Genomic DNA, 15,804 nt, shown 5'->3' on the forward strand with positions numbered 1-15,804 from the left:
TCATATTGTTGCGCTGCCTGTTCCCAAATACTATTTACAAAGGTATAACACAAAAATCTTGATGTGGTTTTGAGGATTGTTTGTTTGTCTGTTTGTTTATAGAAGACAGTCTAGATGATGTAAGTTTCGTTATGATATGATGAAGCTGATGACAACAAACAATGGTGATGTTGTTGTTGATGAGAGGAGTGATAGATGATGAATGACAAATGAGATGACATGTAACAGATGACGAGACGTACACACACATACACTGACATGGACATATAACCGAAAAATTCACAACTCAAAATGTCAAATAAAATGATAATCTATGGCTGATAATACAGTGTGGTGATGTATATGTGATAATAAGAAGGTTTTAAAGTTAATATTTCTGTAATAGTTTAGCATTCACAATTCGTACTTTTTTATGGTTTGCTAAGAGTCTATGTAATAGTAAAAGCAAAAGATATTTTTATAAGAAGATCGGTAAATATGGAATAATTTCGTTTCGTAAGCCTATGGAACACTATATCAAAAAACACAATAAAATTCAAGCAATGTATTTCCAATAAGAGAATGCTCCAATGCTTCCAACTAAATGCTCTAATCAAATTTAAAACAACGAGGGACTGATAAATCTGCCAATTTTGTACCAATTTTGTAGCTTAAACAAGAATATATCGAACCGAAATTCCAAATAACTTTTTGCACCATCAGCCTATAGCCTCAAAGGGTATACATCATTCTGTAGAAATCAGAATGAGTCTTATGGCAATAGTGGTTTTAATCCCCATGACCAATATTAATACAATACATCTGGTATATCCCCCATATAGTTCCTGAGTTTGGAAAAAATTATAAATCTTATATATTGCATATATATCGATATTGGCCAAATCTCAAAAAAAAAAAAAATTATCAAATGGAAAAAATTATATATCTTATATATTGTATATATATCGATATTGGCCAAATCTCAAAGATTGTAATATTTGTGTCGTGTCTGGTATGACAGTGGGTTTTAAGGTCCAATCCTTGCGATATTCCCTTACAAACGGTCAAAATTATAAAACACATTGTTGAAGAATCATTCCTATCATAAAAATAAACTCAATATTTTCGTCAATACAAGGTGAGATGAAAAAACTGAAACCAACTTCAGACTGATGTAATTTCTAAGCCACTCATCCGACAGCTGTTAAAGTTATTCCTGTGACAGTTCATTGTATTGTTTACAAGCGTACAAAAGCATTTTGGTGAGAATTTTCCAGGAAAAAAAATTATTTCTGATGGAATTCAAGCGTGACAGAGTTATTTCTTTATATTTGGCTGGAAAACCACAAATGGCTATCGTTAGAGCACTCCAGCATTTAAATGTGAATAAATTTGTTGTGTTTCGTACCATCGCCCGTTACCTGTTAGTGTAACCCGACGTCAAGGAAGTGGACGAAAGAAAACAGCAATATCAGCAGAAATTGTTCGAAAAGTAAAGAAGCGACTTGATCGAAACCCGCGTCGCAGTGGCCTAAAAATGGCTCGTGAGCTGAACATATCACAATATTCCATTCGGCAAATATTGAAAAATGAGCTTGGGGTAAAACCATCGGAATTCCAAAAAGTGCAAGAACTTATACCGCAACAGAAAGAAAATAGACTCAAAAGAGCTAAAGAGTTGCTGCGCTTGGCCGAAAGTGGTGAACTGCCGAATTTGGTTTTCTCCGATGAGAATACATTCGTTGTCCAGCAGTTTGTAAACAAACAAAATGATCGTGTTTACTTGCCAAAGAGGTCAGCTGAAAACGTGCACATTTGGTTGGCCACCAGAACTCAAGCGTCGGCCATGGTGATGGTGAGGCCCGCCATAACAGTCGATGGTCGCTCTCCGCTCGTATTAGTCGATCTGGAGGGTGTATTAAAGCCAACAGGACTCAGCACCATCGTAGTCAGCACGCGCCACCCAAGAATGGTTACAAAATGAGGTTCATCGCTTCATTTCCAGCCCACAATGGCCACCAAAATCTTCGGATACCAATCCGTTGGACTATTGTATCTGGAGTATTTTGTAAAGCAAGGTTGGCACTAAAAAATACCAAAGTGTCGAACACATTAAGCAAGCGCTTCGCCGGGAATGGACTAAAATATCGCAGAGCAACATACGGACAGCGTGTACCGGTTTCATTCGCCGTTTGAAGGCCATAATTCGTGCCAAAGGTGTCTAATTCGAACAAATTTAAACTTATTCTAAAATTTGATGCTATATCCGACATTATTTGCTTTCATTCAAAAACATTTAAAAAAATGTAAAAATTATAGCATTTGACTTTGTTGCATTTCTTTTTATCTCAACCTGTATAGGTCCACTATATCGTATAGCACACATACAATCGTACCCTCCGATATTCGATATTTTGACGATTTTAGGAACATTATTTACCGGAATTGTTAAAAATTTCGTATTTAGAGTTCGAAATGGGAACTACGGTCTATGACAAAAACTTGTCAGGTCTTCGAATAGGCCCCATACATCAGTACCTCTCTATATTCGGTATTTTGATGACTGTAGGTATAGTATTCACCGTAATTGTTAAAAATTTCGTATTTGAAGTTCCTTATAGGTACAACAGCCTGTGACAGAAAATTGTCTATACAGGTCCAGATATTCATATAGCCCCGATATAACGGTATCTTCCTATATTCGTCTTTTTGATGATTTTAGCTAAAATTTTAATTTTTTTTTCAAGTTTCCTATTTGAATATTGTAATGGCATATGACAAAAGAGGTCTATACAGGTCTACGTCTTCGTATATATCCCAATATAACGGCTATATTCGGTATTTTTAATAGTTTAACATCATTTTAAAGGATTTAATTTTTTTAATTCGTTCCAAATGGTGGAGGGTATTCAAAGTTCGGCCCGGCCGAACTTATTGCTTTTTTATTTGTTGTATTTTGTCCCTCTCATTCTTAAATGACTGTCACAAAGTCATGCAGTTGGGTTATCTTGGATTTTATGATGCCCTTTGCAGAAGTGCAAATACAGATGTCCCAAACTATAGAACATATTGTATTAAATAAGATTTTGCCTGCGAAGATTAAAACTCTAAAAATAACAACATTTTTGTACATTTTAATTATAATAAAATTAAATAAAATTTGTTTGAGGGAAAAGTACGAATTGTAGAGCAACACATATATTTAGTTTTGTTCCATAAAAATGCACACATAAAGTGTAATATTATTTTATTAATTATTTTTTAAATATTTTCAGAAGTGTTTGTGATCAAAAAGGTGTCTATAAAGTCCAAAGTACAAACTTTAGTGTAACACATACAAATTTGCAATGTTGGGAAAAAATCATCAGTACGAGTATATATTTTGTAAATAGAAATAGTATATCAGAGTAAATTGTTTGGTTTTTTTCTTTTTGTTTTATGTAGAGAACAATGATATCAGCACATTTTCTCATTTTGTATAAACAAATCATTTTGAAGGGCACAGCGAAACATTAAAACATATAAATTTGTAGTTGGGTAAAAAACGCAAAAAAATAAATAAAAATCAAAGCAAAAGCCATACCTTTTGCACATCAAAGTAGAATACAACAAAAAAATAATAAAATCAAAAATCAATTAATTTTTCATTGTAAACACAAAAAGGCAAAACAATAGAGGGCGGGTCAAAAAAGGCGGCGTTGACAGCAGCAGCATTATTTTTAGGAGGGTATTTTCTTAGAACGATTGACTAGTATTTGGCAGTGTTAAAAAGTGTTAAGAAAAAAAAAAACGATAATTTTTGTATCAAATTCAAATTGTTAAACGTGAGAGAAAATAAATAAAAAAAAAACAACAATATTGCGGCATTGGTTGGTGACACAACAAGGTATATAAACAATATAAAAATAAAGAAACAAAACAACGACAAAGTGAAACAATAAAAAAAACAAATTAACATTAAGGAAGGGGGAGGGAATAAAATTTCCCTCCCCCCTCTCTTGCAAAAGCTATTTACCTTGAGCTCTTCTTCCAATTCGGAAAGTTTTCGTTCCATAGCTCTCCTTTCGCGCTTTTCAATCTCTGACAGAGAATTTTTATTTGTCTGCAAAAATTTTCAATGTTTGCAAAGAAAAAAAAAAAAGAAACAAAACAATTGATTTGGTGTTGGGTTGGACATTTTTTTTTGCAGCATTACAATTGGTGGGTTTTTTTTATTTTTATTTGTGTTCCAAAGGGGAGTGAAGGCAAATTGTCATAATTAAATACAGTGCATATTTACAGGGACATGTAAAGTGTAGAATGTTTACACCAAAGCTTCCGGTGGGTAAAAAGTGAGAAAAAAAAACAACTGCCAACAAATGTAGGGGGAATTGTTCCAAAAAATATGTAATAATTTGGCTGCTTATAGAACTCCCGTTTCAAAAAAAGACAAGGATGTGAGGTTGAAAGTTTCGGGTCTTTCACCCGAGCAAAAGTCAGCGGTAGTGGTAAAAACCCCAAAAACGAAATCAGAATAAGAAAAAAGCGCCGCATATTTTTGTTTGTGTATGAAGAGTTATTTGTTTTTCATGGAAAGTCACCAGTTTACAGATATGTACTTTCCATCTCTGGGAGATGGCTTCAACAAATTTAAAAATATAAAATAAATAAATTCAGTTTTCCTAGCGCACACAGAAAATATTTATATATTACAATGGAGCATATGTTATAAGCTCAGTTTTTACAATTGTCTTTAAAACTACATAACATTGATATCTGCGCTAGTAAGGAAACTAATCGAATCTTGAGTCCTTTAACGACTGCCTTTACATCTTCCGTGAAAATGGCCTTCATTAAGCCAATAATTTACTAATTGAATTGGGCATTTACTCATCTTTAAAAAGGGTCTTCATCAAGCCCCTAAAAATACTCTTTAATTGGCCCGTAATACAGGCCTTCATCTAGCCCCTCGTTCGTCTAAAAAAATGGCCTACAGTTTATTTATAGGGAGGTTTTAACTCGCGCATAAAACGGGTCCTCATCCTAAAAAAATATGATTATCTAAAGAGGACCTTCAGCACATCTTAAAAAGAGGTCTTTCAGTTCGTCTTTAAAGTCAGCTTTAAGATCGTCTATTAATAGAGCGTTCAGCTCGTTTTAAAGAGAGCTTTCAGGTTGTATTTGAAGAGAGCTTTTAGGTCGTCTCTAATAAGAGCTTCAGGCCTGTATTGAAGAGAGCTTTCAGCTCATCTATGAAGCCAATGAAATTGCCATAAAAGGGGCCTTCATCTTGTCCTTGAATTGAAAAATTCTCTTTGATTCGCCATAATAAGGACCTTCACCTACCCTCTAGTACGTCTATTAAGAGGGCCTAGAGTTTGTCTATAGAGGGCCTTTAGCCCGCCCATAAAAATTATCTCCAGCTTGTCCATAAAAATGGTCCTCATCCCATAAAAATATAATTCTCTAAAGAGTACCTCCAGCACCTCTAAAAAATTGTTTTGAGCTTCTCAATAAAGATGTCTTTCAGTTCGCCTTTAAAGGGTGCTTTCAGCTCGTCTATAAAGAGAGCGTTCAACTCGTCTCCCAAACGGACCCTCAGCACGTCTATAAGGTCAGCTTGTGTATAAAGATGACCTTCAGTTCCATTTAAAGAGTGCTTTCAGGTCGTCTTTAAATAGAGCTTTTAGCTCGTTTATGAATAGAGCTTTCAGCTCGTCTTTAAAGACAACTTTTAGTTCGTCTTTAAAAAGAACTTTTGGCTTGTATTTAAAAATGGTCTATAAAAAGATCCTACACTTCTCCTAAAAAGAGGTCCTTCAGCTTGTCTTCAGCTTATTTATAACGAGGCTCTTTAGCTCACATATAAAGGAACTCCTTCAGTTCGTCTCTAAAATGAGTCTTTAGTTCACCTTTAATAAGGGATCCTTTAGATCACATAAAGGTCTTCATCTGGCCTACAAAGAGGTCCTTCATTTCGTCTCTAAGGAGGATCTTCGGGTTGTCAAGGTTCTTTAGAGTTCGCCTATAAAGAGGTCATTCGGTTCGTCTTTAAAGAGGACCTTTAACTCGCCTAAAACGAGGTCATTTAGTTCCTTAGTATACATATAACGAGGACCCTTAGAACTCCTATGAAAGTGCCCTTTATTGCGTCTATAAATATTTTGTCTATAACGAGGACCTTCAGCTAATCCGTACAGTCTATTCAGACTTCCCTTTAACCGTCAATAAGAACCTCCTTCTGCTCATCTAAAAGACTCCCTTTTAACTCATCTATGAAGACTTAATTTAAATCATGCATAAATCCTTCAAGTCGCCAAAAAAGGTCCTTCACTTCGTCCCTGAATAGTTTGTTTATAACGAGGACCTTTAGTTTGTAAAGAGAGCATTAAGCCCGTGTATAAACACTCCCTTCGAAGAACCTTCTCATACTCATCTCAACATGACCCTTCAAGGGTCTGTAAGGAGGAAATTAAGCTCGTGTATAAATACTACCTTCTAACATCCAGTTAGAACCTCCTTCTGTTAATCTAAAAGTACTCCCTTTTAACTCATCTATAAAGATGAGCTCGCCAACATTTAGCTCATATTTTTGTAGTTCGCGTCCTTTTGAGATGTCTTTTATAAGTAGAAACCCTATGAGAAGTTTTCTGTAGAGAAAAGGTCTTATTTAAGAAGTCTTCTATACACAGAAGAAGCCATGTATTAGGACTCGAATTGCCATAAGATATTAATGCGGTCCACGGGAAGACCTTTAAGCGGTCCTGTATATAGGGATGACCTTGAAGAGGTTTTCTATGTATGGAAAACATTTTAGACATATAGGCAGAGTCCTTCTAAGATTTCATATATAGAAAACCAGGGGAGTCTTCTCCACTCCGAAAACTTTTGAGAGGTTAACTAGGCGAAAAATGCCTCGTTTTATTACGATTAATAAATTTTCGGATCGATAAACAGCTGATTATCCCAAAAAGCGAAGAAGAGAAACTTTTTAATGAGTCCTCGAAGATGACTTCTTGGGATAGAGAACGTCTACGAAATCTTATATGAATATGTCCTTATGAATTCTAAATAATTTAAATTCAGAATATGGCTTTACAATGTAAACATTATTTTCTGTGCGCACTTGTAAAAAAAAACTTACAAAAATATACCTACATATAATGCAAATAAATCTCCGTTATAAGTGGATATATTTTTTCAATCCTCTCAAAGATATTGTCAAACACCTTGTGTTTGGATTGTGTAAATGTTGTTGTTGTGTAAGTAAATGTAATTATTTTCAAAATTTACATTTTCCAAAAAAAAATTACTGTTTTCATGTAAAACATAATATCAAATATTCGGAAGAAAAACTGTGACCAAAACCCCCATTTGGTGGGTTCTAATTAAACCCACTTTGTAGAGTATTTAAAAAAAAATATTCAATATCCAAAAATGAGAACAACAAAAATTTACTTACAGCATTAGCAAATCTTTCCAATGTGGCACGTGTCTGTATAACCTCGTCGTCTTTCTTCTTCAGCTGTGCCCGTAGTTTTTCATTTTCCAATCTGGAAATAAAAAAGAAATTTACAAAAATGTTCATTTCAATCAAATATCTCCTCCATTGGATAGCAGAGCATATCAGCCTCCCCTTGACCACTTCCAGTTTGACTATGGCCATGGTATTACACTTCACTACTTACTTCACAGCTTCCCACAAGGCTTTGTAATCGATATTATCACCACTGCTTTCTGTTTTATCACGTGTCTTCTTATCATCTGTGGCCGAACTGGTCGATGTGGCTACCGACACTGTGCTACCGGCACGTGATCGTGAAGCACGATTTTCACTACCGCTCTGGAAAAGCAGAAAGAAAAACAAAAACATTGAAGGGATTAAAAAACGTTGGACATACAAATCAAGTAAAATTAAAAAATATTGAAAACCTTTATACAAATGCAAATTTCTTTCGGAAATATCTGTAGCAAAAACTAGGAGGGTCCTTTTGGAGGTAAATTTTTAAATAAAAAACATGTGGTCAACTCTAAAAGATTTTTAGAGATAGAAGACCTCCAAGATTTTTTTTAATCAGGTAGGTTTAAGAGATCTTCCATAAATATTTGACCTCTAAGACGTCTTCTATGTAAAAAAGGCCTTCTTGACTGTCAAAAGGTCTTCTATGGATAAATGTTCTCCCAGAGGTCTTTAATCAATAGATAACTTTCAAAAGTTATCCAATGAGTAAATGACCTCCAAGGTAGAGATGACCTCCAAGAGGTCCTTAAAGGCCTTCTGTTAGATGACAATCAGGGCGTATTTTACGAATTGATGACTTCCAGAAGGTCTTCTTAGCATAAATGACCTCCAAGAGTTATTCTATGTTTGGATGACCTCCAAAAAGTCTTCTAAGAAAGATGACCTTCAAGGGTTTTCCTAAGGATAGATGACCTCCTGGAGGTCTTTTAAGGATAGATGACCCCCAGAAGGTCTTCAAAAGATATATGACCTCCAGAAGATCTTCTAAGGATAGATGACCTTCTGGAGGTCTTCTAAGGATAGATGACCTCAAGGAGGCCTTCGAAGGACAGATAACCTCCAGGTGGTCTTCTAAGTAAACATGACCTCCCAAAGATAATACATGAAATATAACCTCAAAGAAGAATTCTTTGACAAAATGATCTTCACAGAAATAATCTATGGAAGATGACCTCCGAGAGGTATTCCCTGACTAGATGACCTCCAACAAGTATTCTGAGAATAGATGGCCTTCAAGAAGTCTTCTAAAGACAGGTGACGTCCAAGAGGTATTCTAAGTATAGATGTCCTCCAGGTGGTCTTCTAAGTATAAATGATTAAGTCTTCTAAGGAAAAATTACCGCCAAGGGGCCAGAAAGTTTAGATGACTTTCAATAGGCCTTTTAGGGATAAAAGGCCTCCAAGGGCCCAGCTATGGAACCTCCAAAGGAACCTCAAGAAGGGCTTAAGGCTATATAACCTCTAGGAGGGAGATAGATGACATAGGTCTTCTACGCATAAATGACCTCCAATAATAGAACACTCCCAAGTGAGGACAAAATATAACCCCACCCCTCTTTTTTTGTTAACAAAACAACAAAGTGTTCCCCTCTACTTTCCCCCCGCAAACGTACTTCATAACCTTCACTCTTCTCCGATGAGGCACTGAGAGATCTCTGGGCAGCTGTACGTGAACGGGAACGTGTACGCGATTTCCTCTCCTGTTCCCGCAGAGAACTGCTACGCGAAACAATGGCAGCCATTGCCGCCGCATTTGGTGTTGATGCCGCTGAACTGCCGGAATATCCATTTAAGCTGCTATTCGATGACGACATGGGTTTTGTTGCACTGAGCGAGGAACGTGAACTGGAGAGATTTTTATTCAAATAGGAATTGGAATTTTTGGCAGCAGCTGTACCCAAACTCAACGATGCTGTAGTGATGCCGTTATCATAGGACGAGGCATAGGGACTTTTGTAACGATGATCGGAGCCGTAGGAATTGGAGGACGAGTAGCGAGATGTGGGCGCATCATAACCATTGGAGGAGGCTGTGGTGTTGGTGGGCGTTGGGTTGGAGGGTGTCGACGCAGAAGATGTGGAAGAAGAATTGGAAGAATATTGAGATTTGAAATTTGCTTCATTGGAGTAGGAATTATTATTGTGGCTGGAAGAGGAGGTACCTGTGGTGGCCGATGATGAATTGCTGGATGAATAGAGGCCTGAAGCTGTGCTGGTAGAAGCATATGAAGGCGATGATGACTTGGATGAGGGTGATGGTGAGGCGGCATGCGGTGAACGCATATACGATTTGGGTGATGAATGATGGTACGACAATCGGCCATGTGAAGAAGCGGAGGACGAGCTGGCAGCATTTGTCACATAAGCATGGTGATGCTGATGATTGGAAGAGGAGGGTGAGGGTGGTGGAGGCGTAAGGGAAATGGTAATTGAATGATGATGAATCTGATTTTGCTGTTGCTGATGGTGATGATGGTAATGCTGTTGACTGCTGCTTGTTACTAATGGCGATGAAGATCTCGGTATTTTAGTGGCAGCAGCAGAGGCGGCAGCTGAGCTTTCCTTGGAGCAAGCAGCAATGTATTCATGGCGATAGCTTGAGGCTGATGATGCTGCGCTTGCTTTATTACCATTCGAATAATAACTGTTGCTATTGCGTCCCGCTGATGTGCCACTGCCATAGAGATTATCTCTGGAGGAGTATGTACTGGCATAGGGACTTTGATAATACGACGACGAAGCTAAATTCGAATTGGAACCATTTTGATAGTAACCGGTACTCAGGGGTCTCGAGGAACTTGACGAGGAACTGTAGCCGCCATTAGATAGACCACTGCCATACGATGTGCCATTGTAGTTATAGGCGCCGGCACCTTGAACCCTGGAACTGGACAAAGAACGCCGTCTCGAAGAGGAGGAAGCCAACGGTTGGCTGGCACGGGAACGTGAGCGAAAAGACATGTTTACGCTCGTCTACACAGATGTATGCAAGTTTCGGTGAATTTCAATTTGTCGGTAAATTTCAAAACGTTTCTCTCTGAAGAAATTGAAATTTTAAACAATTGTCTTTATTTGTTTGGAAATTTTCTTCGAAGAATAAAAATTTAACAACGCATTTTCTTTTCTTTCTTTCTCTGATGAAAATAAATTATTTGTTGGGGAGAGGAAAGTAGGTAATTTTTCTTTTCTGCTGTTTTTTTTTTTTTTTTTTGGTAAACAATAAGGAAGAGATAATGTTTATTTATAATACTTCAACAACGTCAACATTTTACGTCATTTGATCTTTTGTTTTAATTTTTTTTTCATCGTCTGTCTGCCTTCTCGGCACAAATTCCCATTATTTACATTAATTAAGCGCCGAAATTTATGGCAAATTTTTAATTACAACCCAAAGACCGAATAGCCAACCGCCCAAGAAACCATACCGCCGCAATTATTTGGATAATGGATGGGGGCAATTAGAATTGATACAAGGTATGTAAGAAATGTGCTGCCATCATTTATAGATGAATTCTTTATAACGCCAAGTGGACTAAGTCCACTATAACACATACCAAAGGGTGCACCACAAGGATTTCCGATGGAAAACATAGATGTCGAAAAACAACAGAAAAGATATCTGCAGAGGAAGATCACCAAATGGACTTATATGAGAACACCTCTTTGTCTTCTATAAAAACCTCTTGGTCTTTTTAAGAAGCAGACCTTCTGGGCTCCTTAAGAAGACCTTCTGGGCTTCTTTAGAGAAGACCTTCTGGGCTACTTAAGAGAAGAAATTCTGGACTTCTTAAGATTACCTTCTGAACTTCTAAAGACAACCTTTTAGACTACTCTATAAGAAGACCTTCTGGACTTCTCTATAAGTCTTTCCGGCCTTCTATACGACCATCCGCTCTTCTATAAGAAGACGTTCTGGCCTTCTGGTCATTTATAGGAAGTCCTTCTGGTCTTCTATAGGAAGACCTTCTGGTCTTCCATAGGAAGACCTTCTGGCCTTCTATAGGAAGATCTTCTGGTCTTCTATAGGAAAACCTTCTGGTCCTCTATAGGAAGACCTTCTGGTCTTCTATAGGGATACTTTCTGGTCTTCTATAAGGATGCCTTCTGGTCTTCTATAAGGATACCTTTTGGTCTTCTATAGGAAGACCTTCTGGTCTTTTATAGGGAGACCTTCTGGTCTTTTATAGGGAGACCTTCTGGTCATCTATAGGAAGACCTCTTGGTCTTCTATAAGAATACATCTTGGTCCTCTTGTCTTCTATGAGAAGACCTTCTTGTCTTCTATGAGAAGACCTTCTTGTCTTCTATGAGAAGACCTTTTGTCTTCTATGAGAAGACCTTCTTGTCTTCTATGAGAAGACCTTCTCGTCTCTATGTGAAGGCCTTCTCGTCTTCTATGAGAAAACCTTCTCGTCTTCTATGTGAAGGCCTTCTCGTCTTCTATGTGAAGGCCTTCTTGTCTTCTATGAGAAGACCTCTTGGTCTTCTACGAGAAGACCTCTTGGTCATCTACGAGAAGACCTCTTGGTCTTCTACGAGAAGACCTCTTGGTCTTCTACGAGAAGACCTCTTGGTCTTCTACGAGAGGACCTCTTGGTCTTCTTCGAGAAGACCTCCTGGTCTTCTATGAGAAGACCTCCTGGTCTGGTATAAGACCTCCAGGTCTTCTATGAGAAGACCTCCTGGTCTTTTATGAGAAGACCTCCAGGTCTTCTATGAGAAGACCTCCTGGTCTTCTATGAGAAGACCTCCAGGTCTTCTATGAGAAGACCTCCAGGTCTTCTATGAGAAGACCTCCAGGTCTTCTATGAGAAGACCTCCAGGTCTTCTATGAGAAGACCTCCAGGTCTTCTATGAGAAGACCTTCTGGTCTTCCGTGAGAAAACCTCCAGGTCTTCTATGAGAAGACCTTCTGGTCTTCCGTGAGAAGACCTCCAGGTCTTCCGTGAGAAGACCTCCAGGTCTTCTATGAGAAGACCTTCTGGTCTTCCGTGAGAAGACCTCCAGGTCTTCTATGAGAAGACCTTCTGGTCTTCCGTGAGAAGACCTCTTGGTCTTCTACGAGAAGATCTCCTGGTGAGAAAACCTCCAGGTCTTCTATGAGAAGACCCCCTGGTCTTCTATGATCTATGGATCTTCTATAAGAAACCCTCCTCGTCTTCTTTGAGTAAACTTCTAACCCTCCTCGTCTTCTTTGAGTAGACTTCTAACCCTCCTCGTCTTCTTTGAGTAGAGATCTAACCCTCCTCGTCTTCTTTGAGTAGACTTCTATCCTTGTATGAGAAGATTTTTCTTTCCAAAAAATGTTCTCTTTGCAAATATGACCAAAAAGGTCTTCCGAATCTAATTTAAAAATCATGTCGTCAATTGGTTAAAAATACAACAACATCCCCTCCGAAATCCCACCAGTATTATACAAATTTGGACATTATCCAACTCCATATATTCCATAGGAGATAATTTATAAAACATTATCACAGCCAAAAAGCCAAAGGATGACATGATGGACCCGCTACAATAGCATGCATCTTTTTGGACAGAAACAACAAAAATAAATGTTGGCCATATTGGTAATATTTTCTCAAATAATGTGCAATGGACATTGAGGAAAAGCAAATAAATAATATTTGAGGAATGGAGGAAAAAAAGAAAGAAAAGCACACACATGACTTGTCAAAAATTAATCTTTCTTGTCAATCAGATTATGATGGATATTATTTCTCGGCTAACCTTATGGCATAGATTTGTTTCCTCAAGCGTGTATGAAAAGATGCATATTGATGTGACATCTGTGAGATACACAGCCGACTGAGTGCTCAGCACTGTTTGCCGGTGGTACACATTTGCGTTTTGGGAAACTTTGTTTTGGGGTTCTGTACAAAAGAAAAACATAACGCTGCAACGAAATTCATTCGATTAAATGGAGCATTTTCCCGCAAAATGCTTGAGTTCACATGAAATTTGTTTAGGCAGCTTATTCTCACTCACTCACCCAACTCACTGACGCGATTTCCTTAATTTATGGTTTATTTTTAAAATAATTTTCTTTAGATTTGTTTCTTGTTTTAGCTACCGTGTCTTCTTCTGCTCACCACCAACGAGTGCGTGGGTGATTCATGTGAACCAAAAAGAAACGAATAAACGAATAAAAACAACTAAAAGACCAGAAATACTGCAGCCGTGGAAATAAAACGTTTTTCCACTTTTGTTTTCATTGTTTTATTTTTTTACGCTGCTGTTGTTGTCAAATAAATCTTTTGTTTTTTTTTTTTTGCAAATTTTTAGCTCACAACAACATAAAACACAAACTAAACGTTTTAAATCATTGTCTTATTCTTGAGATTTCAATTTGTTTGACTATTTTGCCTCTGCCAGCCTGGTTAGCCGGTATGGGGTATTATGACGTCATAATTTTTTTGGAATATTTAACCATATCGAGGTCAAGCTATTAATTTTATATAATTTCTTAGGACTAATCGGCTAGGTGAAAAAGTGACCTTAGCCATGAAAATAAAAAATGAAAAATGCCATAATGCCATAGCATCAGATTTGGGAAAAAAATTCTATTCAGCGCAGGCCAAAAAAAAACTTTCGTAGAAAAAAAAATGAAAATATATCTTTTTATTTAAAGACAAAATATCAGCCCTTTTCTAATATTTGGCATGTTTTATCATAGAAGTCCAAGATTCAAAAAAAAAATAAATAAATAAAGTGAATACTATAGAAACCCCAAGAGAATGGAGACTCTGAAGACTAAAAGATTTTTTATAGAAGACAAAGAATTGTTTTTAAAGAAGTTTAATAGCGAATGCCATGAATGCCTATAGACCAAAAGATATTTTTATACAAAACCTTCTTCCAGATTATCTATCTCTCATACAGGACCAATAATATATTTTTTTCCTTTTCTCGGGCCAATGGAAGAGTTATTTTATATCAACCCCAAGTTGTCGATTTTTATAGGTGACCATAAGGTTTCAACACGGATTTATTCTCAATTCTTTCTTTATCTTTATGAAAAACCTAAATGCCTTTATTTACAATATTTCCCTCTAGACTTATTTTATATTATTTTTTATATGTGGTCCAGATATTAAATTCAACGAAGAAAAGGATGTAGATCTTTAAGCCCGATTTTCACCCTACAGAGATGCCATATCAAATTAATAATACAACGAATTCTCCAGTCCAGTTTATTCAAATTTCAATCCTATAAAAAATTTCCTTTCTGTTGGGTTTAAGCTTTTCAATATGTTAATAGTCAGTACACTACTTGGGAAAGACCTTAACAGCATTACCCGCCAGGAATATACACAGAAAATGGGGAGCTTGGAAGCCTCCAAATTTTGCGAGAAATTCGAGAAGGAGGGATGGATTTCGCCCAAATACAGTGAATCTGCATATAATCTGACAATATCGGAAGAGGATTTATATCATTGAAACCTCCATACATTTTGTTCGATAGCCAAAGGAAGTAAACACTATTCAAATTTGTTGCAATTTCTCCGGTAAAGTTGTGACTAAGACTGGCAGAAAACAATTTTTAAAGATTCCAATAAAAAAAAAAACATAATTAATAGTTGCACAGGACCTTTATCTTTTGAGGTCAAAGCGTCTTAACTTTTTTCTACCTCGTATCGCCTGCTCAACATTTGTTTTTTACACTCTTAGTCATATGGCCACAGATACAGAGATTTGATACGGTCAATACCAAGTCCGTTTCAGGACATTTGTAGTCGATCTAACGATGTCCGTCCGTCTGTCTGTCTGTCTGACTGGTGCGCACGATAACTCTCCAAGGGAGTATTCGATTTGGTCCAATCTTGGTACATCGTAATATTATTGTCAATATTAGATCGAGTTCGGACATGGGCAATATTGGTCCACTCCTTCTGGTACCTCCAACACAAAAGGTGGAAATTAAGAAAAAAAAATGCTCAGAAAGAGAAAGAATAATCCGATTTTGCTCTAACTTTGCAAATCCTAATATTTGCATCAGTGCTAGGTAAGGTGCGAAAATGGACAAAATCGGTCCATTCCATCAAGTACCTCCCCAAAAAAAAAAAAACGGTCAAAATTTTGAATAATTATAATTCTTTTAAAATGTGATGTAAGTGTCCGATTGTCTTCAAATTACACATATAACAATTCTTTTTGTGTTACAACGTCTCAAGATGCTCCTTCTGGTACCTCCCCCACAAAAATTTTGTCAAAATTTTGAATACCCATGAAGCTCATAAAACGCCAAATTAATATCCGATTCCTTTAACACTTCGAACATCTATATATTTCTATATACTCAAGATCTGTAATAAAGATGGTAGA

General features: G+C 36.9%; 1 protein-coding gene across 16 annotated transcripts in view; it reads right to left on the reverse strand.

The window, feature by feature from the left end:
* The window catches only part of LOC101890302 (protein phosphatase 1 regulatory subunit 12A), a 154,990-nt gene that overhangs the window by 14,490 nt on the left and 124,696 nt on the right, over nt 1-15,804 (reverse strand). For 11 of the 16 annotated variants that reach the window (XM_059131301.1, XM_059131299.1, XM_059131304.1 and 8 more), the window contains 3 exons: nt 7,647-7,801; nt 7,421-7,511; nt 3,995-4,081 (listed from right to left, as the gene is read on the reverse strand). In XM_059131301.1, coding sequence (XP_058987284.1) covers nt 3,995-4,081; nt 7,421-7,511; nt 7,647-7,801 — 333 coding nt within the window. Of the gene's footprint in view, nt 1-3,994; nt 4,082-7,420; nt 7,512-7,646; nt 7,802-9,093; nt 9,510-10,109; nt 10,517-15,804 lie in introns of all 16 variants that reach the window. The other 5 variants (XM_011292278.3, XM_011292277.3, XM_059131303.1 and 2 more) reach the window with 3 other exon arrangements.

Source organism: Musca domestica, unplaced genomic scaffold, assembly GCF_030504385.1.
Source record: "Musca domestica strain aabys unplaced genomic scaffold, Musca_domestica.polishedcontigs.V.1.1 84, whole genome shotgun sequence".
In the NCBI taxonomy this organism is placed as follows: domain Eukaryota; kingdom Metazoa; phylum Arthropoda; class Insecta; order Diptera; family Muscidae; genus Musca; species Musca domestica.